A 23,763-nucleotide genomic window follows, 5' to 3' on the forward strand; every position below is an offset into this window, starting at 1 on the left:
CCTTCCTTCCTTCCTTCCTTCCTTCCTTCCTTCCTTCCTTCCTCCCTTCCAGACAGGACCATGCATCCCAGACTAGCTAGCCTTGGACTCTCTCTAGCTCTGTAGTTGAGGGGGATCTTAAACTTCTGATTGTTTGCCTCCACCCCCAAGTGCTGCATTATAGGCATGCACCAACACTCAGAAATTTTTCAGTGCTGGAGAACCTACTGCTTCTTACATTCTAGACAAGCAGTTTTCCAACTGAGTTATATATCAAGCCCGTGCATTATCTTTTTTTAATAAAAAATTCAGATCTATTTCTAGAAGTAGGATTGTACTGTCAAAAAAGCATCAACATTATCTTTTATTTTTTAAATTAAATTGCTGAATGATTTCTAAAAGACTCATACCAAGCTAACTGTATGTAAAGAACTGGCCGACTGCTCGGTAACTATCAAGTTTGCAACTTCAGTTAACATTTCTTCTCTCAGTGTCAAGTGAAATGACAGTAGTGCATTGTTTCATCTCGTACTTCCATAATGACTGATGAGGTCTTTTCTGTTAAAGATTTAGAACTCAGGGTCTATAGAGATGGCTCAGCAGTTAAGAGCATAGATCTTCTAGAGGACCTGGGACTCAATTCCTAGCACCCACATAGTGGCTCACAACCATTTGTAACTCCAGTTCCAGGGGATCTGTTATTTTGGCCTCCATGTGCACTTCATTCATGTGGTAAACAGACATTCATTCAGGCAAATATTTATATACCTAAAAATAAAACATCAATTTTTTTAAAAATATTTAGAACTTGGCTTGAAAAATATAACTCTAAAATATAAAAATATAAAATATAAAAATATAACTCTTCAGAGAGGGTAAAAATGGAGGACTAGATGGTTAATTACTAAACAAAATGTCACATAATTAATGATAAGAACAACCTGAACTGTCCTAAAATTGATATAATGAGCTTTCTTTAGGATTGGTATAAATTTAAGTTGGTCAGTATGTATAAAAAGGTCATTGATATGCTAGAAGATTGTGTTAAAGCAATTTCTCATGGCTAGTCAAAAAAAAACCATGCACACGTTACTTTAAAAAGTCTGAGATGTAGCTGGGTATGGTGGTATATGCCAGTAGTTTTAGCTGCTCTGGATGCATGGGAGGAAAATCAGCTGGATCCAGGAGTTCACAGCCAACTCAAGGAAGATAGTTAATTTTCTTTTTCCTAAAATGTTTAAAAATTTGTATTTTGAATTTCATTTGTTGTGTTACTAAGTTAGGAATTTTTTTACTGTACTGTTGTAGAAATGGGACGCAGGTCTTCAGACACTGAAGAAGAAAGCAGAAGCAAGAGAAAAAAGAAACATCGGAGGCGGTCATCTTCAAGCAGTTCTTCAGACAGCAGGACATACAGCCGCAAGAAGGGCGGGAGGAGGCCAAGGTCTGAGTCAAGATCCTGGTCTAGAGACCGCCAGCCTCGCTCACATTCTTATGACAGAAGGTTAATGCTTGTAATTTGTTCCATTGTCTGGATAGTATTATTGTTGTTACTATTTTAACTTTTTATTGATTCTTTGTGAATTTCATGTCATATACACTAATCCCACTTATCTCCCCATCCCTCCATACCTGTCCTTTACCTTGCAAAATCTCCCCCAAAAGCAAATAAAAAATAAGAATACAAATAAAGCAAGCAAAAGAACCCCCCAAAAAAACAAAACAAAAATGTTGTCCTGAAAGTTATAGTGTGTCATAGTGTTACACAGTATACCCCTTTCGTCCACATATCTTTACTTGCAAATATTCACTGCAATTAGTCATTGGTCTGGTTCAAGGCCTCTGACTTCTGCTACACTATCAATATTAGATCCTCCCCAAGACTCCTCTTGAATATCCTGTTGCTGCTCTGTGTCATGGAGATCCTGTAGTTTTGGATCTGTAGGACCAGCCCGTTCACATGCTCTAGCAGTTTATAGATAGGGTAGATGTTACGATGGGAAAACTCAAAGCCCTGGATCTGGGCCTGAGTGGTAGCTGAGTTGGTGAGCCTGCCAGTTCTTCCACACCCATCCCACTAGGGCGAGTTCTCCAGTATTACCCAAGCTAGCTCACCCAATGTCAAAGCTGGCAAGGGGCAGGGCCAGCTCTCCTGCTCTCATACCCTCAGGGCCTGCTCACTCATGCCTTCACCACCAGGACCAGCTCATTTTTATTATACAGTAGGGAGAGTGATGTTCTTGAGAAGCCATTGATTTTTGTATTCAATTTTGTTGGATCAAATAATTTTCTTTTAGTAGTTAGGTTCTTAGGTTCCTAACCCCATTGCTTTTATCTTTTTCTTCTAATCAGGTCTAGTGTTTTCATCTTTTGTCTACATGTAGGCGGTAGATAGAAATTGGTATAGTTCTTGCATTATCTGATGATATTTGTTAAGATCAGATACTACTGTGACCCATATTGTCTCGTTGCTAGTCCAACTGAATCATCTGTCTGGCTGTTGGAGATCAATAATTGTTTATTCTGTTTTCGTTGAGAAAAGAATGAAACACAGAATGAGACAAATTTAGATTTTTCTTTAATGCTTACAACTAAAGCTTTATTGCAGTGATGCTTGATTATGGTTTGTTTCAGACGCAGGCGCAGGTCAAGCAGCAGCTCTTCTTATGGCTCCAGAAGAAAAAGAAGTCGCAGTCGTTCCAGGGGCCGAGGGAAATCCTATAGAGTTCAAAGGTCTCGGTCAAAAAGCAGAACAAGAAGGTATGTGTACTTATGCTGTGACCAAACTCCTCCCAGATCCATGGCTCAGAACAGCAGGAGCTTATTTTCCCTGGGCTCTACAATTTTTTACTGGCTTCAGATGACAACTCTCTTCTCACTGGACACTGCTCATGCAGTTGTCGTTATCTGATGGGTTTATAGGAGCTGGGTTGTTCAAAGTAACTTCCCTCATGTCTCTTGTATTTGTTTCTGGATGTGACATCTCATTCTCTGGATGATGGTAGAAGTATTTGAAGAGGGAGAAAAGGAGCTGCAAACTATCTAGGTTTAGAACTAACATGCTGCGGTATGGACTGAATATTTATCTTTTCAAAATTCATTAAGGCTTCTACCCCTGTTCTGTCTGTTTGTAGATAAGGCTTTTATAGAAGTAATGAAAGTTTAAGTGAGGTTATTTTTGGGGCCTCCATCTGATAATGCACTTGGCCCTATAAGAGGAGGAAGTGAGAGGCTGGAGAGACGACTCAGCAGCTAAAAGTGTAGTTCATAATCACCTGTAACCCCAGCACTGAGATACATGCACATATGTGGTGTATACATATACAGACACATACACTTAATCAAAAATGTAAATCTTAACAAAACAAAAAAGAAGAGAAGAGAGATCTTTCCATTTCTGCTCAGAGGGTGTCATTAGAGGGCTCAGTGAAAAGGCTGCCATTTATAAGGCAGAAAAGAGTTCTCACAGGGAACCAAACTGTCTGGCACTTTGATCTTGACTTTACAGTCTAAAAAACCCAAGACAATAAACTTGTTGTGTATACTGCATTGCTTTGCTGTGGCAACCTGAGCAGACTAATGTGTGATGCATCACTCCTGCATTTCTAGCCTTGCTTACAGGGCAGTGTAGGGATAGTGTGAGGAGTGGGATATCTTGGACAATGGTAGAAAACGTGCATCAGTAGGACCACAGTATTGAGGGGATTGAGAAAGAAGGGATTTAGAAGTTTTTAGACACTGAGAGTCTTTAGACAGAAGAGTATTGGGATAAATGAAAGAATAGACACCATATGTTAAAGATCTTGTCTCTGCGAAGCTCTGTATAGTTTTAGGATCTAACTAGGGATTCATGATAGCATAATGGACATAAAGTACATCATTCTCATTGCATATGAAGCTTAATTGCAGTAAAGTTTACATGTTTAGCTTTTCCAGATTTTTGTTAGTTGACATTGGCCACCTTTGCTTTTTATTCTCTATATAAACTACTCTATATGCTATTGTTTTCTGCACATGTTCCAGTCTTCCAGGGATTTTTCCCCCCCAGAACACCAGCACTTTTTTCTATTGTTTCTTTTTTCTTTTCTTCTTCTTCTTCTTCCTCCTCCTCCTCCTCCTCCTCTTCCTCCTCCTCCTCCTCCTCCTCCTCCTCCTCCTCCTCTTCTTCTTCTTCTTCTTCTTTTTTTTTTGCCATCATCTTGCTTGGAAAATTCTCCCAACTCTTTAATGCTGAGTTTTACATAATACTTTTCCTATAACTCTTTTCCTATATAAATTTTTTTTATATCTTTTCTCCCCAGGTCAAATTTAGCTCATCCTTTTTTTTTTGAACATCACATGTAGTTTCTGATTTATAACAATTATGAGTATTGTGACCTAAGTTTTAAATAAAATTCATGAGTGTGCTTCTTGGTTTTATATCTAGGTACTGTATCTGCAGTCATGGAGACTTTATAGCATATTTTAGTTTTGAGTAGGGATATTCTCTCCTTTCTTTTATCTGTTCTTTTCCAGTGAATACCTGGTTAAGTTTCATATGAATATACATTTGCTATTAACTCACCTAGTTTCTGTTATAAAAGTTTGGTGTTATTTTTAGTCAGATTTCATCACATTAAAAAGCTAAGGACAGTTGACACTTTTATCATGCTAAGTTTTATTTTAGAGCAGACTCTAGGTTTTATTTAATTTTTATAAGGAATGTTTTCCTCATATAACTTTTTACTCATTTCTTGCTAAATTCATCGCAAAGTAGTTTAACTTCTTGCTGTTATTTATTATACAGGGAATTTTCTACACATAGGATGCTTAAGTACTTGATATGTTTCTGTATGAAATCTGTGAAACTCATGTTAATCTGTGTCCTTTAACTGCACCAGTTCATGTGTGCATCTCCAGGGCTCATCTACAAATACAAGTGTCTTTTAATTCTCATTCTCTCTGTCCTCTGATTGTATTGCTTTTAATTTCTAGGATTATTAACTTCCCAGCATTGGAAATGATACACATTTTTTTCTGTGATTTTCCTGAAAAAAAAAGTCTTATATTTTTTCTGTCTCTAGGCTTATAACATGTATATTTTTCTGTTTTAAGAGTGTGCCCCTGGGGTGAAAAGATGGATCAGTGGTTAAGAGCACTGACTGCTTTTTCCAAAGGTCCTCAGTTCAATTCCTAGCAGCCACATGGTGGTTCACAGGTATCTCTAGTGAAATCTGATGCCCTCTTCTGGTGTATCTGAAAACAGCAACAGTGTACTCATATAAAATAAATCTTTTTTTTTTTTTTTCTTCGTTTTCCGAGACAGGGTTTCTCTGTGTAGCCGTGGCTGTCCTGGAACTCACTCTGTAGACCAGGCTGGCCTCGAACTCAGAAATCCGCCTGCCTCTGCCTCCCAAGTGCTGGGATTAAAGGCGTGCACCACTGCCTGTCTATAAAATAAATGTTAAAAAAAAAAAAAAAAAGAGTGTGCCCATCAGCTTCTTCCTTCTCCAGAAATGGGTGCCGAGTGTTGAATTTTCTTGAAGCCTTTTCATCCAGAGTAGAAATGGCAGTCACCGCCAGATCGCCTAAAGAACGATGTTGCATTTCTGGAGTGAACCTCAGTAGATCTACATTTGTTGTTTTCTTGATGTGTATGAGCTTCTGTTCTCTGTTTTTTTTTTAACATCATACCTTTACATTGATATTTTATATGTGATATTTGTCATTTTTGTACTGCCTTTATTAAATTTATTACCTACATTGTTTTCCCTTTCTCCACAGAGAGAACTCAAAATTTCCCCCTTCATTTTCAATGCCTAGGAACAATTTGGGGTTATTGCGATTGTGCTCTTTGAAGTTTTGGTATATTCAGGAAACCCTCTGGGCTTAGTGCCATATATAATAACTTTCTTGATTTCTTTAACAGAAATTGTACAGCTTGAATATTCTCTTTCCTTTGACTTACTTTTGATAATTTTTTTTGTCTAGTACCATCATCTATTTCATGTGGCTTGTAAATAAATGCCTAGAGGTCTGCACAGAGCCCTCTGATGGCTCTAGGCTCTTCTGTTACTTCAGTGCTTATTTTCCTTTTGCCCTTCATTAATTTATTATTACAACTGTTTTCATATTTAAATTATCTGGCAGATCACCTAAGTTTAAAAGAAAAAAATGTGGGCTGGAGAGACGGCTCAGTTGTTAGGAACACTGACTGTTCTTCAAGAGGTCCTGAGTTCAATTCCCAGCATCCACATGGTGGCTCACAACCATCTGTAATGGCAACCAGTGCCCTCTTCTGGCATACAGGTATACATGCAGATAGAGCACTCATACATAAAATAAATAAATGCATCTAAAAAATAATAAACTTAAAAGAAAAAATGTCAGGCATGGCTAGTACATGCCTACAATATATAATCCCAGCACGAAAGAGGCAGAAGCAGGAGAGTCAGGGTTTTAAGGTCATACTCAGGTATAGCAAGTTTGAGACAAACCTGGGCCACACAAGACCCTACTTCAAAAGCCAACTGATAGAAAGTAGACTTTCATTAATTATACCTTCTATTTTCTGTATTCTAAATTATTTCTTGTATTCTTATTTCCTATTCTGTACTTTAAAAAATTACTTATTCTTACTTTATGTGCATTGGTGTTTGACCTGCGTGTATGTTTGTATGAGGGTGTCAGATTATAGACATAACAGTTACAGACAGTTGTGAGCTGTCATGTAGGTACTAGGAATTGATCCAGGTCCTTTGGAAAAGTAGACAGTACTCCTAACCACTGAATTATCTCTCCAGTCCCCTCTCTATTTTATTTTTATTTAATTTTGTAATTAAAAATACATTTGTGTGCTTGTGCATGTGTGTGCGTGTATATGTATGTGTGTGCTTATTTGTGTGTTGTATGTGTATACGTGTTAGCAGGTTCATGCTGTGGTGTGTGTATAGAGATCAGAGAACCGCTTCATTTTACTTTATGGATTCCAAGGGCTGAATGCAGGCTTGGCAGTAAGCACTTTTACCCACTGAACCATCTTCCCAGCCTTTTTGTTTCTTAGCTTTTTAGCTGGGAATTAATTTATATTAGTATGTATATCTTCTGTTGATAAAAGTGTTTAATACAGGCCAGGCGTGACAGCACATGCCTTTAGTTCCAACACTAAGGAGGCAGAGGCAGGCAGATATATGAGTTTGAGGCCAGCCTGGTGTACAAAGTGAGTTGCAGGACAGCCAGGGCTACACAGAGAAACTTTGTCTCAGAAAATAACAACAACAACAAAAACAAAAACAGAAAACTGTTTATGGCTACAAATTTTCCCAAAATTTCTGCTTAATTATATTTAGTAGAGTTTTTTTCCTCCAAGATACTAAACTTTCCAAATATATAGCAATATATATATATATATATATATATATGTAATTTTATATTGAATATTCATAGTCACTACCTAGACATTTCCGTTAACTTTGTACTTGATTTATCACATACCTACTCATTTCTTCCTCTCTGTGCATTAATTCATCCTAAAGTTTGAATCCATTTTTTTAGATATATTTATATATTCCTTTTAAATATTTTAGTATCAAATTATAGAGTCAATATTTCACAAATTTTTCTTATGAAAAATACTTTAAAACTTTCTTTTGTGGTAAAATTCATAATTTTACAGTGTACAGTTCTAAGCATACATTTGTCGAACTTGACAAAGGCATGTACCTTTCAGAAAAGAGACCTGATAGTTCACTTAGAATTTTAAAATTTCTACTTGCCAGCTAAACGGGAACCACAGTTTTGGTTACTTTCTGAATAGATTAATTTCATATGCCTGCAGACATGTACTATGTAAGTTTTTGTTAAGGCTTTTTATTAACCATAATACTTTTGAGATTTATTTTATGTATGTTAATAATCATGTCTTTTGATTGCTGAACAAATTCTGTAGTATGAATCTTACCAATCTTACCACATTTTATTGGAGACTTTTGTGTAATATATTATACTAATATTTTATATATGCCCTCTTCTACTTAATGCTTTCATTTCTATATTAGTACTTGTTACTTTTTATTGCTGAATGGTAAATACATCAGGATTTATTTCACATGCATACTCATATGTATATATTTATATATACTCTACTAAAAGTTATATTCATTATTGAAAGTGAAGCATTAAAATCTCTGACAGGCTGGCAAGGTAAGATGGCTTAACTGTCCAGTCTGTTGTCAGACCCGAGGACCTCAGTTGGATCCTTAAGACCCTCATGGTAGAAGGAGAAAACCAACTTCCTCATGTTGTCTTCTGACCTCCACGTGTGTGCCATGATATGCACATGTCCAGACATACTCACACAAAATAAGCAACTAAAACTGAAATAAAGTCTCCTACTATTGTTGTTACTAGTGTTTCTCATGTCATCTTTATGAATATATTTTGGGTGCTCTGATGTTTGGTGTATATATGCTTAAAACTCTTCTTGCCTTCCTGCTGAGGAATAGACTGACTTTTCCTCTTGTGACAGTCTTTGACTTGTAGTCTGTATTGTTTGATCTAAGTTTTACCACTTCTGTTTTTTTTTTTTTTTTTGTTACCATGCATATTGAATATGTTTCTACTCTTTGTTCAATATATGTCTTTATAGCTAAGGCTTGTCTCTTTATTTTATTGAATAAATTTGTTCTTTGACAATTTCATACTTGTATATAGTACATTCTGTTTCTTCTTACTCCTGCCTTCTGTTATCTTCTTCCAACCCCTGTCATCATTCCCTCCACCTTCCAAGTCAAAGTCACTTTTCCATATTCATATCTTCTTGTTTTCTGATCGACTGATTTTCATCAGGATTATTTTTGTGGCCAGGGGTTTGGAACTATCCTCTGGAACCTGGTGAGCCTATCACTGAGTACACAACTGAAGATAATTTCTGATGTTCCCCATTATCTGTTGGTAGTCAGAAGTTCAGGATGGAGGTGTAAAGGGTTATAAACTCCCCCAATCTATGATTGGCTGCAGACAGGCACAGGTTTTTTTTGTTTTTGTTTTTTTGTTTTTTGTTTTTTTGTTTTTCAACAGGGTTTCTCTGTGTAGCCCTGGCTGTCCTGGAACTCACTCGGTAGACCAGGCTGGCCTCGAACTCAGAAATCCGCCTGCCTTTGCCTCCCAAGTGCTGGGATTACAGGCTTGCGCCACCACCGCCCGGCTCAGGCCCAGTTTTGTTAAGCCCAATGTAAGCAATCATTGCTGCTGTTGAGATCGTGATCACCATGCTGTCATGCTCTGGAGATAGTTTTTTACAGCCTTTCTTCCTATATTCAGGCTCACCGTTCTCTCTTTTGTGACGTTCCCTGAACTTTAGAGGGTAGTATAGATACTCTGTTTAGAGCTGATTGTCACTCATTCTTAGAACTTTGACCAGTTATGAGTCATCTGAGTTCATTGCAATTCACTGCAAAGACAAGTTTCTGTGACTAAGGCTGTAATAAACATAAATATTTAGAATTCAGTTTAATTCTGTGGTGGTTGGAATGAATATGGCTCTCATGGCTCTATAGGGGGTGGCACTATTAGGAAGTGTGGCGTTGTTGGAGGAAGTTTGACACTGGGGTGGGGTTTGAGGTTTCAGATGCTGAAGCCAGGCCCAGTATTTCTCTTCCTGCTGCTTCCTGATGCAGATGTAGAAATCTTGACTCCTTCTCTAGCACCATGTCTACCTGTACCTGCCATGCTTCTCACTATGATAATAATAGACTAAACCTCTAAAACTGTAAGCCATCCCCAATTAAATGCTTTTCTTAATAAGAGTTGCCTGGGTCTGGTGTCTGTTCACAGCAATCAAACATTAAGACAGGTTCCATTCCAATTTATCTAAAAATCAGTAGTGAGTTCCCTCCTCCCCCTGTGATCTCCCCAGTCATGGGTTTTGACCACGTGTGTACTGTTGAAGGCTTGTTTCCTATAGACAGCAGTTAGTTGCATATTGTCTTGTTAATTCATCCAGTTATGTTATGATTTTTTTCTTTTGGGTTTGGAGAGATTTAACATACTTCTATTTAAAGTATGTTACAGGAGTAAAGGATATAGCTCAGTTGGTAGAGAGCTTGCTTACCTTACATGTGGAAAGATATGTCCAGCTGTCCACCACATACAACTGGGCACACATTTGTTTTTTATTTTGTTTGTTTGTTTGTTTGTTTGTTTTTTGCCATCACATAATTTTTTGTTTGTTTTTTGTTTTGTTTTTTCAAGACAGGGTTTCTCTGTGTAACCCTGGCTGTCCTGGAACTCACTCTCTAGACCAGGCTGGCCTCGAACTCAGAAATCCGCCTGCCTCTGTTTCCCAAGTGCTGGGATTAAAGGTATGTGTCACCATTGCCTGGCCATCACATATTTTTTATTCAAATATATAATTGCATTACTTTTCCTTTTCTCTTTCCTCTCTCCAGCCCTTCCCATGTCTTCTCCCTCTACCTCTTCTCATGGCTCTCCCCCACTCTCAAGTTGATGCCCCCCATTTTTTAGTCCCCCTCCTTTTTTATTAAAAATAGACAGCCGGAGCTACGCAGAAATCCTGACTCAAAAAACCAAACCAACCAAACAAGGTTCTTTTCTCATAAGATATATCCTGATTACACTTTCCTCTCCCTTTGCTCCTCCCAGTTCCTCTTGACATCACCTCCCATTCAGGTCCACTCCCCTTCTGTCCCCCTTTAGTAAAGAACAGGCTTCTAAGAGATAACAACAAAACATGACAAAATAAAATAGAATAAGATAAAGGGAAACCATTATACCAAAATTGGACAAGGCAAACCAACAGAAGAAAAAGAGCCCAAGAGAAGGCACAAGAATCAGAGACCCACTGGTTCATACACTCGGAGTCCTATAAAACCACTAAGCTAGAAGCTGTAATATATATGCAGAAGACCTGGTGAAGACCCTTCCAGACCTGTACAGGTCCTGTGCATGCTGCTTCAGTCTCTGTGAGTTCTTATGAGCTTTGCTCAGTTGATACAGAAGGCCTTGTTCCTCTGGTATCCTCCGTCCCCTCTGGCTCTTACACTCTTTCTGCTTCCTCTTCAACTGGGTTCCCTGAGCTCTAAGGGGCGGGATCGATGGAGACATCCCATTGAGAGCTGTGTGTTCTAAGGTTTCTCTCTGTGTGCAATGCCTGGCTGTGGGTTCTCGTTTGCTGCAGGAAGAAACTTTTCTGATGATGGCTGAATAAGGGACTGATCACATTTATCTTTCTGGGTCTGGGTTACCTCACTCAGGATGAACTTTCCTAGTTCCATCCATTGGCCTGTAAATTTCATGATGTCATTTTTTTAACAGTTGAGTAATACTCCATTCTGTAAATGTACAACATTTTCTTTATTCTTCTATAGAGGGACATCTACAGAAGTTGTTTCCAGTCTCTGGCTATTACGAACAGAGCAGCAATGAATATGCTTGAGCAAGTGTCCTTGTGGTAGGATGGAGCCTTCTTTGGGTATATGTCCAAGAGTGGTATAGCTGGATCTTGAGGAACCACCATATTGCTTTCTATAATGGCTCTATTAATTTACACTCCCACCAAGAAAAAAAAAAAAAGTGTTTCCTTTGCTCCATATCCTCAGCAGCAAAAACTGTCACTTTTTTTTTTTTGATCTTAGCCATTCTGACAAGTATAAGATGGAATCTCGAAGTAGTTTGATTTGCATTTCCCTGATGGCTAAGGATGTTGAACATTGCTTTAAGTATTTCTCAGCCATTTGAGTTTCCTCTTTTGAGATTCTGCTTAGATCTATGGGTATACCTTTGTAATCCCAGCCCTTAAGAGGTAGAGAAACAGAAGGATTAGAACTCTAGTGAGGTCAAGGTCAGTCTGGACTATGTGAGACCCTATCTCTTCACAACAACAACAACCACCAAAAACCACACCAAAACAATCTGCCAGCCAACCAACCAACCAACCAAAAAACAAAAGAACAAAACAAAACAAAAAAACCCCAAAGTAATTATATAGGAAAAAACACTTGTTGCCAATTGGCCAATTCTTTTTTATTGTACTTGCCCCTGTTTTGTTCTTTGTCACTTTCCTTTGTACCCATTTTTGGTGCTAATATGTACTAATCTGCTTTCATTTCTTTTTGATTTTTTTTTAAAGTTTTATTTATTTTATGTATTTGAGTACACTGTCACTGACCTCAGACACACCAGGAGAGGGCATCGGATCCCATTACAGATGGTTGTGAGCCTCCATGTGGTTGCTGGGATTGAACTCAGGACTTCTGGAAGAGAAGTCTGTGTTCTTAACTGCTGAGCCATCTGTCCAGCCAGCTTTTGTTTCTTTCTTATTTCCATTTGTGTATCTTCTGTAGGTGCCTTTCTTTGCAGTTATCATAAAGTGTTTATAAAAATCTTACAATATTTTAAGACAAGGCCACCTTAGTTGGATACAAGTACTTTACTCATGTTTCTCCTTATCTGCTGGAACTCAGCCAGGAATGGAGGTGTGAGAATTTTGAGTCCAAGTAAACAGGGCAAGACTCCTGTGACCTCAGTTTCTTAAAAAAAGAGTTTTTCTTGGAATGTGTTTTCATGCTCTTCCCAGGTGTAGCAGATAGAAGTGAGTTTACTTCAGCTGTGTTATTCATATGCCTTTATGAAGCTTTTGGTACGTTGCTTGTCCTTGTGATTGAACACCTTACTTGTAACTTTGTGTGTGTGTGTGTGTGTGTCTCCCCCTGGCTGTCCTCAGAACTCATTCTGTAGACCAGGCTGGATTCAAATTCAGAGAGCTCCACCTGCCTCTGCCTCCTGGGGTCAAAGGTGTATACTGCCACTGCCTGGCTCATGTGATTCTTTTTAACTGTCAGAATATAAATTGCCTCATGCTCTGAATAAAGTTGGCTATTGCATGATTGTTTAGACCACCTCATTTTTAGTGCCAGCTCTCCCAAGTTCACGCTGCCAACTAAAGTGGTAAACACTTATCTATACCTTATGCTTTTGACATCGTAGTTTGTATAACAGTATATTTACCAGTGTAATTTTATGCTTGCTTCAGTTTTTATGATTTTTGTTATTGAAATTTTTCCAAGAATTAAAAGTGTTTTATGAAATATGAGGATATAGCTTATTGGTTTAGCATGTATGAGGCCCTGGATTCAATGTACAGAATCAGAAAGCAAAACAAAACCCAAAAATACAAACCACCAACAATATGTTATATATCATTAGAGTTTTGTAGTATCATGTATGTCTACATTTTCACTAAGCTCCCCCCTCCCCCACCCCCATGTTCTTATGTTGCTGTCCAGGATTTTGTGTTTGAACTTGCAGGACACTTTCAATATTTCTTGTAAGGCAGACCTAGCCTTTTATTTTTGTAATACAATTTTATGTATTTTGGTGTTTTTAGTTGGAAAATATGTCTTCTATCAGATTCTTATTTTCTGTTTTATTTAGAAAAAAATCAGCTACTATTTTTTCAAATAAACTTTCTATACCTTTTTTCCTCCTACCCCCTGGAACTCCTGAAGTACACCTGTTTATCCAGATAATGATATCTCCTATATGCCTTAAATTTTCTACATTCAGTTTTATTTTTGCTGTTCTGAGACAACAACTTAAAATAACTTGGTGCTGTTGAATGCTCTGGTAGATTTTTAAGTTCATTTGTTTCACTATTTAGTTCCAACATTTAAAATTAAAAATTGGTTTTTGTCTTTTGTTTTGTGGTTTTTGATATAGTATCTTACTATGTAGACTAGGCTGTCTTGGAGCCCAGTATGTAGGGCAGGGGTTCCCAACTTTCTTAATGCTTCAGCCCCTTATTACAGTTCCTCATGTTATGGTGATCCCCACCCCAACCATAGAATTGTTTTTGTTTCTGTTTCACAACTGTGATTTTGCTACTGTTGTGAATCATAATGTAAAGGAACTCATGTGAAAGGGTCATTTGGCTGTCACAGGGGTCAAGACCCACAGGTTGAGAAGCACTTATGTAGATCTTGCTGGCCTTGAACTCAGAGTTCCATGTACCTCTGCTTCCAGGGTACTGGGAACAAAGGTGTGTGCCACCAGACCCAGGTTTCTGTTTGTTGATATTCATTTTTAGTTTTTCCTTATCTTATTTTGAGACAGTAGCCCAGGTTGGCTTGGAACTCACTATGCAGTATAATCTGAGTGCACACTCTTGGTACTCCTTCAGCCTTTCAAATGCTGGTATTATGGTTGTTTATCACCGTCATATATCTATTGTCCTCCCTGCCTTGTCCTGCTCTACCTCCCTTCCTCCTCTCCTTCATTCTTTCTCCTTCTCCTCCCCTCTTTTTCTTCTCCCCCTCTTCCTGCTCCCTTCTCCTCTCCCATTTTTCCTCCTCCTCTTCCTTCCTCCGTTCTCTCTCCTCCTACATTTCTGACCTCTGCTGTGGCACTTTCTAAAATCACTGGATTTCCTGAAGATTCCTTAAGGTATTCTCTGAAAACATTATTGTTGTCTGATAAGTAAGCATTTTACTTCTTTGGCCTGTTTATTTCATTTTCTTGGCTCATTTCTATATGTTCATGTTACTGTTGGAGAGACCTGATGAGTGTGGGCATTCCTATAGTGCGCTCGCTCGCGCTCGCTCTCTCTCTCTCTCTCTCTCTCTCTCTCTCTCTCTCTCTTTCTCTCTCTCTCTTTTTACCTGTAACTACAGTGTTAACTATAGGCTTGGGTTTTGTTTGGTTGGTTTTTTTTGTTTCTTTGTTTGTTTTACTGTTTGCCTTTTAAGCCTGAAGAAAATTCTTTCCATATATCTAACTTGCTAAGAAATTTTTTTTTAACATTAAGTGGTGTTGATTTCTGTTAGTCTGTTATCTTTCAAAATAAACTATAGTTTACTTTCCAGTGTCTTTTCATGTTTTTCATCTTACCCCTTGATGATTTGTCTGACTTTGGTAGTCATATGAAGATTTATTTACTTTATTGAAGATTAATTATTTATTGAAGATTAATTACACACTTACTTGATTTTCTTTTCTTTGTTTTTGTGAAGGTTTATCTCTGTGTTGCCCAGACTGATTTCAAACTCTTGACGTCAAGTAATCCTGTCTTAGTCACATGAGTAGTGGGGTTATAAACCCGTTCCAATTACAGTTGTTTTTTCTTAAACATTTATATTTTATTTATTCTCTGTCTCTCTCTCTCTCTCTCTCTCTCTCTCTCTCTCTCTCTCTCTCTGTCTCTCTGTCTCTCTCTCTCTCTCTCTCTGTCTCTCTCTCTCTCTCTCTCTCTCTCTCTCTCTCTCTCTCTGTGTATGTGTGTGTGTGCATGTATGTGTTCTCTTCTTCCACCAGGTGGGACCTGTTGAATGAACTCAGGTCTTCAGGCTTGACAGCAAGTACATTTACCCTCTAAGCCATGTAGTTAGCCCTCAATTTCCTTTGATTTCCTAATTGAGTGAGGGTAGTATAATTATTATATTATTCTATTAATAATTTAATTTATTAAATTATATTCAGAAGATCCATTATATATGTGTGTTATTTTAGGACTTAAATAAATATGTTTCACCATGAACTAGGACCTACCAGATAGATACTTCCCGTCATTCAGTTTCTAAGCTTATTTTCAGGAGTCATTTTCTTCACTAGAGGCTTTTTTGGAAGATGGCAACAGAGGATTTTCCCTACAACAAGTTGGATAGAGACACTATCTAATAGGTGAGCTTGCGGCTGGTGGCTACATAGATCTTGCACCACTGAATAAGGTCAAAGAGCTAGGGAGGTTATCCCTGATGTCAGCGGCTGGCCTCCACATGTGTGTCACCCCCTTATGTCTACATGTGCAAACATGCATACAATACAAATATGAAAATGAAGTAAGAAAGAAAAAAATGCATCCTGTAGACTATGTATATAAAGTTATTAGGGAAGATATTGATTATTGTGTGTTAGAGAAGGTAATGAAAATTTCACTATAATATAAAGGTTTCACAGATAGAGCAAATAACACATATTTACTAGTTGACAGGATATTTTTAGGAAATGTGTTTATTTAATAAGATTTATTTCTAAAGTACTTTGTGCTGTACTTATCAACATACACCTATAATCGTATCCTCTGGAAGGTAAGACAAGAAGGGTACATGTTCATGACCACAAAATGTCTCAAAACACGATCACTAACTAGCACCACCACCACTATAAAAAATCATTTGAAAACTGTAAATGTGGTATTTTTCATAAATAAATAATTTTGATTTTTTCTTTATTTACCCATTATAACATATTCATGAATTAACTTCTATTTCATTGGGTTTTAGTGGCTTAACAGAATTTTAGAAAAAGTCTAATTCTCATATTCCCCATGTCTTCCTATAAGGAACAAAGGGCAACATTTTTAATCTAATTTTGTCTATATTCTATTTTGGAGTATTAAATAGAAAGGTTGGATTAAATCTTAATAGAGTAATCTTTGTCTTTTCTTAATTTGAAAAATATTGATCTTTTTCAAATTAAAATTAGAGTCTCTTAAGTTTGTAAAATTATTATTCTACTTCGTATGAAACAAATGATCTTTATTCACATAGGCTCTAAGTAAATATCTGGGAATCATGATTTTATATTGGATGATCTTTTCTTCTTTTATAATATTTTTCTCATAGTTCTTTTGATTTTAATAGTTATTTCCTAATCAACAAATAAAGTCAAAACCTCTTCTGCATTCATTGTTTGGAACCCATTACTATGTCTTCAAACAAGCATCACTGAGGCCCCATTAAGAACTATCAAGTATATAAGATCATGTGCAGATGTTGGCATAGGCTTAAATATAGATTTTATCCTTGGGTGGCCTCGGGTTTTGAAATGAGTAGTGCTTGAATGCTGGAATGAGCATTTCCCTGCAAATCAAAGATGAGGTGAGGAGAGAATTTAAGTGACATTGGAGGTTTTCATTTATTTCTTCTTATTCCTGCTTAAGTTTTATTGTGATTATATTTAAGTATCCACTTAGATCTTTTTTATAGTTTAAAGTGCCTCTGGAATAGTTATTAAATTTAAAACAACATTTAAATAAGAATATTTTAATATCCAATTATGAAAATTATAGAAATGATACAAATTGTTGATTTCCCACTTTTATTCTTTTTTAACCTATTGATTTTTTTGTTTTGCTTATATCTGAAAATGAGGAAAAAATGTGTGCTTAGAGAGCAATTATTTTATTTTATTGAGGACATATCTTAAAAGTCAAGAAGTGAAGCCGCTTGGTAATGCTATAAATTTGAAACTGTCCTACAGCAAGACACTACGATGCAAATATGACTTAATAAGATCCCAAACTGAATTTCAGTGAAACAACCAAGATTTACATTAAATTAGGAATTTTAAAACTGATTTAGTTTGTTTTACTGAGCATTTGCTTAATAACATTTTGCCTTCTTGCAATCTTTTTAAAGACAATAATTCGTCTGTGAAATGCAGGCACATCTTCAGTAGAAAAATTGAAAGTAACAGCTCACTTTCTGAAACCACACATATAGCGATATAAAGAAATATTTCAGCTCTACAAAATTTAATAAATCATCCCATTTCCTAATTTGATCATATTAGATGCTGATGTGGAAGAAGCATTTCAAATACCATCTCCTCATTAATATACATCAGTCTGGGGAATAGAATGGAATACTTATGCAGAGATGTCACAGTTACTGTTTCTTAGTTTACTAAGTGGAACAGGTTGATGTGATACCGGGTGCTATTTGTCAATGTCTTGTTAAAATGGTTTGGGTCGAGTTATGGAGTCCAGAAAGACGGCGGCTGATAAATCAAAAGTGGATTGAGTGGACAGGAGGCAGTGATTGATACTGTGACAGGATATGAGGAAAGGAGCCTTGATGCAAGCAAGCATGCATGATACTGAATATGAGAAAGAAGAGGGCCCTGGAGTATGGATATTATTCAAGGAAATGAGAATAATATGATCAGCCTGAAAATATTGCTGGGTGAAGATTAGGATACTTCTTATTAGAGTATAATACTTTGCCAGAATGGTAGGGATAAATGTATGTAAAAATTTATGTGAGAAGAATGTCTAACTTCTTACTGAAGACTCTTGAATGATTACTTATTTTTAAAATAGTTTTAGCATTATTTTTCCTAACTATATCATATATGAACCATATGTTTATATATGCTGTAACTCCTGTGAAATTAATCTTAACAATTATTACATATTGATTTCACAAAACTGTAGTGTTCATTGATAAACTATGAAAGTAAATAGTCTACTATTACTCCATTTTCACTCCTAAAATTATGTTGTTACTACCTTCAAGTGAGAAATCTTCATTGTGTTGATTCCAGCATTTTTTTAGATAGTCATTTTGAGCAGCAAGCAGAAGATTCTTGATGGAGCTGTTGCACAAGGATCAAGGCTGTAGGTGCTGAGCAGCTTACTGAATTGTCATTGAAATGCTGGTTGATGTCAGGGAACTCCTGGAGATCTTTACTTTTGTCCTTGACAAAGCATCAGTAGGAAAAACTTTCTTTGCTGTCTTATTGGAAGTGTGTAACTAACATAGGCAGAAGAGGCTCTTTGGATGGGCATTTAGTTAACTATTAATTATCTCTGTGATTTATATTTGTGAGAGACAGGGAGATACACAGTTGCTAAATAATTGTAGGTCTAATATTTGATTATTATGTATAGTGTTTTTTTCTTCTTAAGTTCTTAATACTTTATCACTCAGTTTCTGTTTGGTACCTAATAGAAAGAATTAAAATGAAATGAGGCATTATGAAATATTCAGATAGCCTGAACCATTAGTGATGTGTTTATGGGCTTATTGACATTGTTTTTCCAGCCCTAAAGATTCTGATAATAATGTGAATAGTATTCTTTAATTTCTTAATACTACCTTAATTAGATAAACCTTCTGTTTCAGAGCTTATCATCCTCAATATTTGGAAAACCAGTAAACAACATTTATTTGTTTATTAGACAATTTCTCAATTGTGTAGCCCTGTCAGGCCTAAAACTCACTATGTTGTAGACCAGACGACTCTCCAATTAAGAGCTTGGACTGACTCTGCCTTCTGAGTTTTGTGATTAAAGGTTTGCTTCCCTACTTTCTGTTAACATACATACATATACATACCTACCTACCTACATTCATACATACGTATATTTTCCATTCTTAACTATGCTATTCAAAATGACAAGTTATTTCCTTTTTCCTCTTTTGGTGCAAAGATTGCACCCAGAACCTTGTGCATGTTAGGCAAACACTACCACAAAGCCACCTCCTTGGTTCTCGAAAGACTTTTTTAAAATCCAGATTGTTTTTTTATGAATATTTAAGACTGGAAAAGCAGTCATTTCCAAATTATTCATTTTTTATTTGTTATTTTTTGGAATTTCTCTTTTAGTAGTTTAGAATACAGTACAAAATGTTGATAAAGCCACTGTCCCTTTGTAATATGTCTTCTCCTTCATGTTTCAATCACATCGTCCCACACCTAGTCATAACATGTCAATGTTTTAATAATTCTTTTGTCTGTCTAGGTTGCCCTGAAGGTGGGTTATTTCTGCTCAAAATGTACTCCCTTCCATGTAATCATTTCTTCTTCTTTTGTTTGTAGGTGTATGGTGTATATGTGTGTCCATGTTTATGTGTGCATGTGTGTATATTTGCAGATGCGTCGGATATGTGTGTGTGTGTGTGTGTGTGTCGGATGTCTTCCTCAGTCTCCCTCCATCTTACTGTTTGAGATTGGGTGTCTCCTGAACCTGGAGCTCACTGATTTGCATAGGCTGGCTGGCTGGCTAGCAATCTCTAGGGATTTGATTATAGTTGTGTATTGCAGGGCCTGGAATTTACGTAGGTGTTGGTGATCTGAACTCAGGTCTTTATTCTTGTACTGTAAACACTTTACCGACTGAGCTATTTCTCCAGCCCCTACTTACTACTTCTTCCCTACATTCCTCCTTCCCAGTCTCTGACCCTTTGTCCTTAGTTTTTGAGACAAGTTCTCAATGTGTATCTTAGGCTGATGAACTTGTGATCCTCCTGCTTCAGCCTCCTATTTGTAAAAGAATCACAATGCAAATAACCCAATGGTTCTGACCAGAAACTTGCATTAACATTATTGCCTACATGGTCGCTGTCTTAGGGGTTTTTTTTGTTTGCTTTTTGTTTTTTTGTTTGTTTGTTTTTTTAACCTGAAAAAATTGACTTAAGGGAGAAAGGATTTATTGCTCACAATTCAGGGATACAGTCCATCAAGGTTGGGAAGTCAAGACAGTGGGAGCTTGAAGCAGCTGGACTGGTCACATATACAGAAAGAGCAAAGAGCAGTGCGTGCCAGTGGAGTCAGATGACTCCGTTTTTATACAGTCCCAGATCCTCTACTTAGAGAAATGCTGCCATCCACAGAGGGCACATCCTTCCACAGCAATTATCCCTCACAGATGTTCTTAGAGTCTAGGTCTCATCAAGTTGGCAATTATCACTAACCATCACAATTAACTTTTAAAATAAAAATATTTTATTAGTTCCTAAAGGACAAACTTATTTAAGTCATAGTCTCTTTTATTTAAGACTTATTTATGTCTGTGTGTTATGAGTGTGTACCTTATGTGTGTGGGTTCCTATTGAGGCCAGAAGAAGCTATCAGATCCCTGAGAGCTAGAACTACAGATGATTGTGATCTATCTGACATGGGTGCTGGGAACAGAACTCAGGACTTCTGGATGAGCAGCTTATGTTCTTAGTCAATACAGTCAGCTTTTAAGTTAAAATTTAAAGAAAATCCTAAAAAAAACCTCTTGTATTTCATATCCCTGTAGAGCTTGAGTGTGCATTGAACTACATGGCTTATCATTCTGTACATCTGTATATAATGAACAGTTCATATGAAAGTTTTGGGTAGACTCACTTTATAATTTTCAGAAGTAACTGTGGGACCCTGGAGATATCTGGATACTGAGGTGTGTTTGTTTGTTTGTTTGTTTTTTAAGTTGAAAGGTTATTTTAAATTAGAGGCATGAATCACTTAATAACAGGATAATTTTTGGAAAATGTATCACTAGGAAAATTTGTTGTCTGGACTTCATAGAATGTACTTTTGCAAACCCAGATGGTATAGGTCAGTCAGTTGACACGGCATCTTGGTTTTTTGTTTCTTTGCTTTTTTGTCTTTTTGAGACAGGGTTTCTCTGTGTAGCCCTGGCTGTCTTGGAACTCACTCTCTAGACCAGGCTGGCCTCAAACTCAGAAATCCGCCTGCCTCTGCCTCCCAAGTCCTGGGATTAAAGGCGTGCGCCACCACTGCCAGGAAACAGGGCATCTCGATGTATTCAAAAGATACTAAGCAGAAGATATGTAAAGCTGCTATCTGTAGACCACGCCACACTTTTATACAGTAAACTTTCTCTGTAAAGATAACTAGAAATATATTTAGAAACAACAAAGCATAATAGGCATGTAAGCTTGTAGCATGGTTGTCATCATCAGTGTTAAACACTTTACATGGTTTTATATGCCATATTTTTCTAATAGTGGAACAGTCCATCAGCAAGTGTAATACATTGGACTATGAAATTAGAATGGCTATGATAGTCATTCTTCAATTGTTATAATCCCATTGGGTTATCTTGTATATGCAGTGTATTGATGAGAAAAACACTACTATGTGATACTTGTCTGTCTGTTTAGTGTTAAGAAGCTGAGACTGGAGAAGTTAATTCTGCGGATACCGAGGAGTAGTAGCTAACTGCACTCTCTGAGTATGTGATGATTTTATATCTGCTCTTTACCAAGGGTGATTTCTTTTCTTTTTACATCTGGGTGTGTGTGTGTGTGAAGATCATGCAATGTATGTTAATGGAGGCCATGAGAGGGACCTGGAGGAGAAAGCTGAGAAGCCTTGTTTTTGAACTGGTAGCCCGAAAGAGAGCTGTGCATGTCCAGTACAGGAGTTGTCACTTTGAGTTTTAAAAATCTATCTTGTTTCTGTAGGTATACTTTTTTAAAAAAGGGGTATTTATTGTTTTCTCATTTACTTTACTAGAGTATATTTATACAATTTGCTTAAAATAAGGAAGCCCAGCTCATGGGTCTGGCAATGTTTTATTAACATTTCCTTGACCAGATCCACAAGCAGTTTTGCATTGACATTCAAAACAGATGGAGTTTTAATTATTAATCCTATAGAATTAATGAGTCCCATTATAAAGCAGGGTGCTCTCTCTCAACTCCACCCTACTTCTCTATCATGTTGCTTTAATTGGGATGTTTGGACAAGAGGTAAACTGTTAGATATTAATTCTGAAATCTTCCAGTATTTTAATAAAAGACTTTGGGGTTCATTTTGAATAGAAGATGCTGTTTTTATGAGTCAGGCCTTTGCTATGTTGCAAAGGCTGGCCTCAGACTTTATATGTTTCTGCCTCACCCTTCTAAGGCAGATTACATGTGTCAGGATACCTTGCTTTGAGTCAAAGATTTTATGTAGTTCTGTAGTGTTATACTGATGAGTAAATAAACACTCTCCCTTTAAGTCAGTTTTAAGATTGTGTGCATGTCTGCCTTCAGCTTCTGGAAGATACAACATACTGGGGATTGATGGGAGATGTGGAGCCTGAATTTGGCCAGGCTATCTATCGTGAACTCCAGAGATCCTCCTGTATCTGCTTCCCAAGCACTGGGGTGTGTAGCGCCACGTCCAGGTTTTTACATGGGTTCTGGGGATCTGAACTCAGGCTCTCAGGCTTGCATCATAAGCACTTTACCACTGAGCCCTCTCCTCAGCTCATCTTTGCTTTTCTAACTTTTACTTACAGCCATTTGGTGCCCCATTTTTGTTTTTATTTTCATGGGTGAATTTGACTTAAAAATGGCATCCTAAAACTGAAGGGATTCCTAGTATTCATGAGCCCAGGATGGGTGTGGTATGCTTGCTGTGTGTGAGTATGTGCATGCATGTGTGCATGTGTGCATTCCCACATGTCTGTCTGTTCATGTGCATGTGTGTATAGCTGGGATCAGGATGAGTTACAAGGCTGCTTATGGCCGCCAGTCTGGCTGTCATGAATCAACAGTAAGGTACATCCTGAAAATAGAAGAGGAAATTTGATTATCTTTGTGAGGCCACTGTAAAGCACCCAAGTAACCTCCATAGCGTCAGGTGAAGCAAAACAGGGTGGGAATTTGTGGGCTTCTGAAATCATAGCATTGGAAACAGAGTGGGCCTCCATTTTGTAGGGCTAAGGGTCAAAGACATTCTCAGTCACAGTACCTGGTTCTTGACAATGCAAAACACCCAGCTGCTGTGTGTTTTGGGTTTTGTTGTTGAAATAGGGTCTTGCTTTGTAGTTTTGGCTGTATGTAGACCAAGCTGGCCTCTCACTTGGTATGAGCAATCCTCATACCTAGTACTCACACTCAGTTTGCATTTTGTTAAAATAAAATAAGTCATACAAATATCTATTTGTAATAAAAAAGATTTCACATAAGACAAAAAGGATTGTGTGCATGTGTATGAATGTAAGTGTAGTATATGCATGATGTATAAAGTGTGTATATGTGATGTATCAGTGTGTATGTGTGTGTGATCTATACAGTGTGTGAGTGTAAGTGTGCTGTATGTGTGATGTACACAGTGTGTGTAAGTATAAGTGTGCTGTATGTGTGATGTACACAGTGTGTGAGTGTAAGTGTGCTGTATGTGTGATGTACACAGTGTGTGTAAGTATAAGTGTGCTGTATGTTTGCTGTACACAGTGTGTGAGTGTAAGTGTGCTGTATGTGTGCTGTACACAGTGTGTGT

The 23,763-nt window shown here is 37.2% G+C and overlaps 1 protein-coding gene across 1 annotated transcript in view; it reads left to right on the plus strand.

The window, feature by feature from the left end:
- Positions 1-23,763, plus strand: part of Rsrc1 (arginine and serine rich coiled-coil 1) — a 326,375-nt gene that overhangs the window by 7,861 nt on the left and 294,751 nt on the right. The window contains exons 2-3 of the mRNA XM_028763545.1: positions 1,288-1,483; positions 2,614-2,739. Of these exons, the coding sequence (XP_028619378.1) occupies positions 1,290-1,483; positions 2,614-2,739 (320 nt within the window). The 5' untranslated portion in view covers positions 1,288-1,289. The remainder of the gene's footprint in view (positions 1-1,287; positions 1,484-2,613; positions 2,740-23,763) is intronic.

The sequence above is a fragment of the Grammomys surdaster genome, unplaced genomic scaffold, assembly GCF_004785775.1.
Source record: "Grammomys surdaster isolate TR1022 unplaced genomic scaffold, NIH_TR_1.0 139, whole genome shotgun sequence".
Taxonomy (NCBI): domain Eukaryota; kingdom Metazoa; phylum Chordata; class Mammalia; order Rodentia; family Muridae; genus Grammomys; species Grammomys surdaster.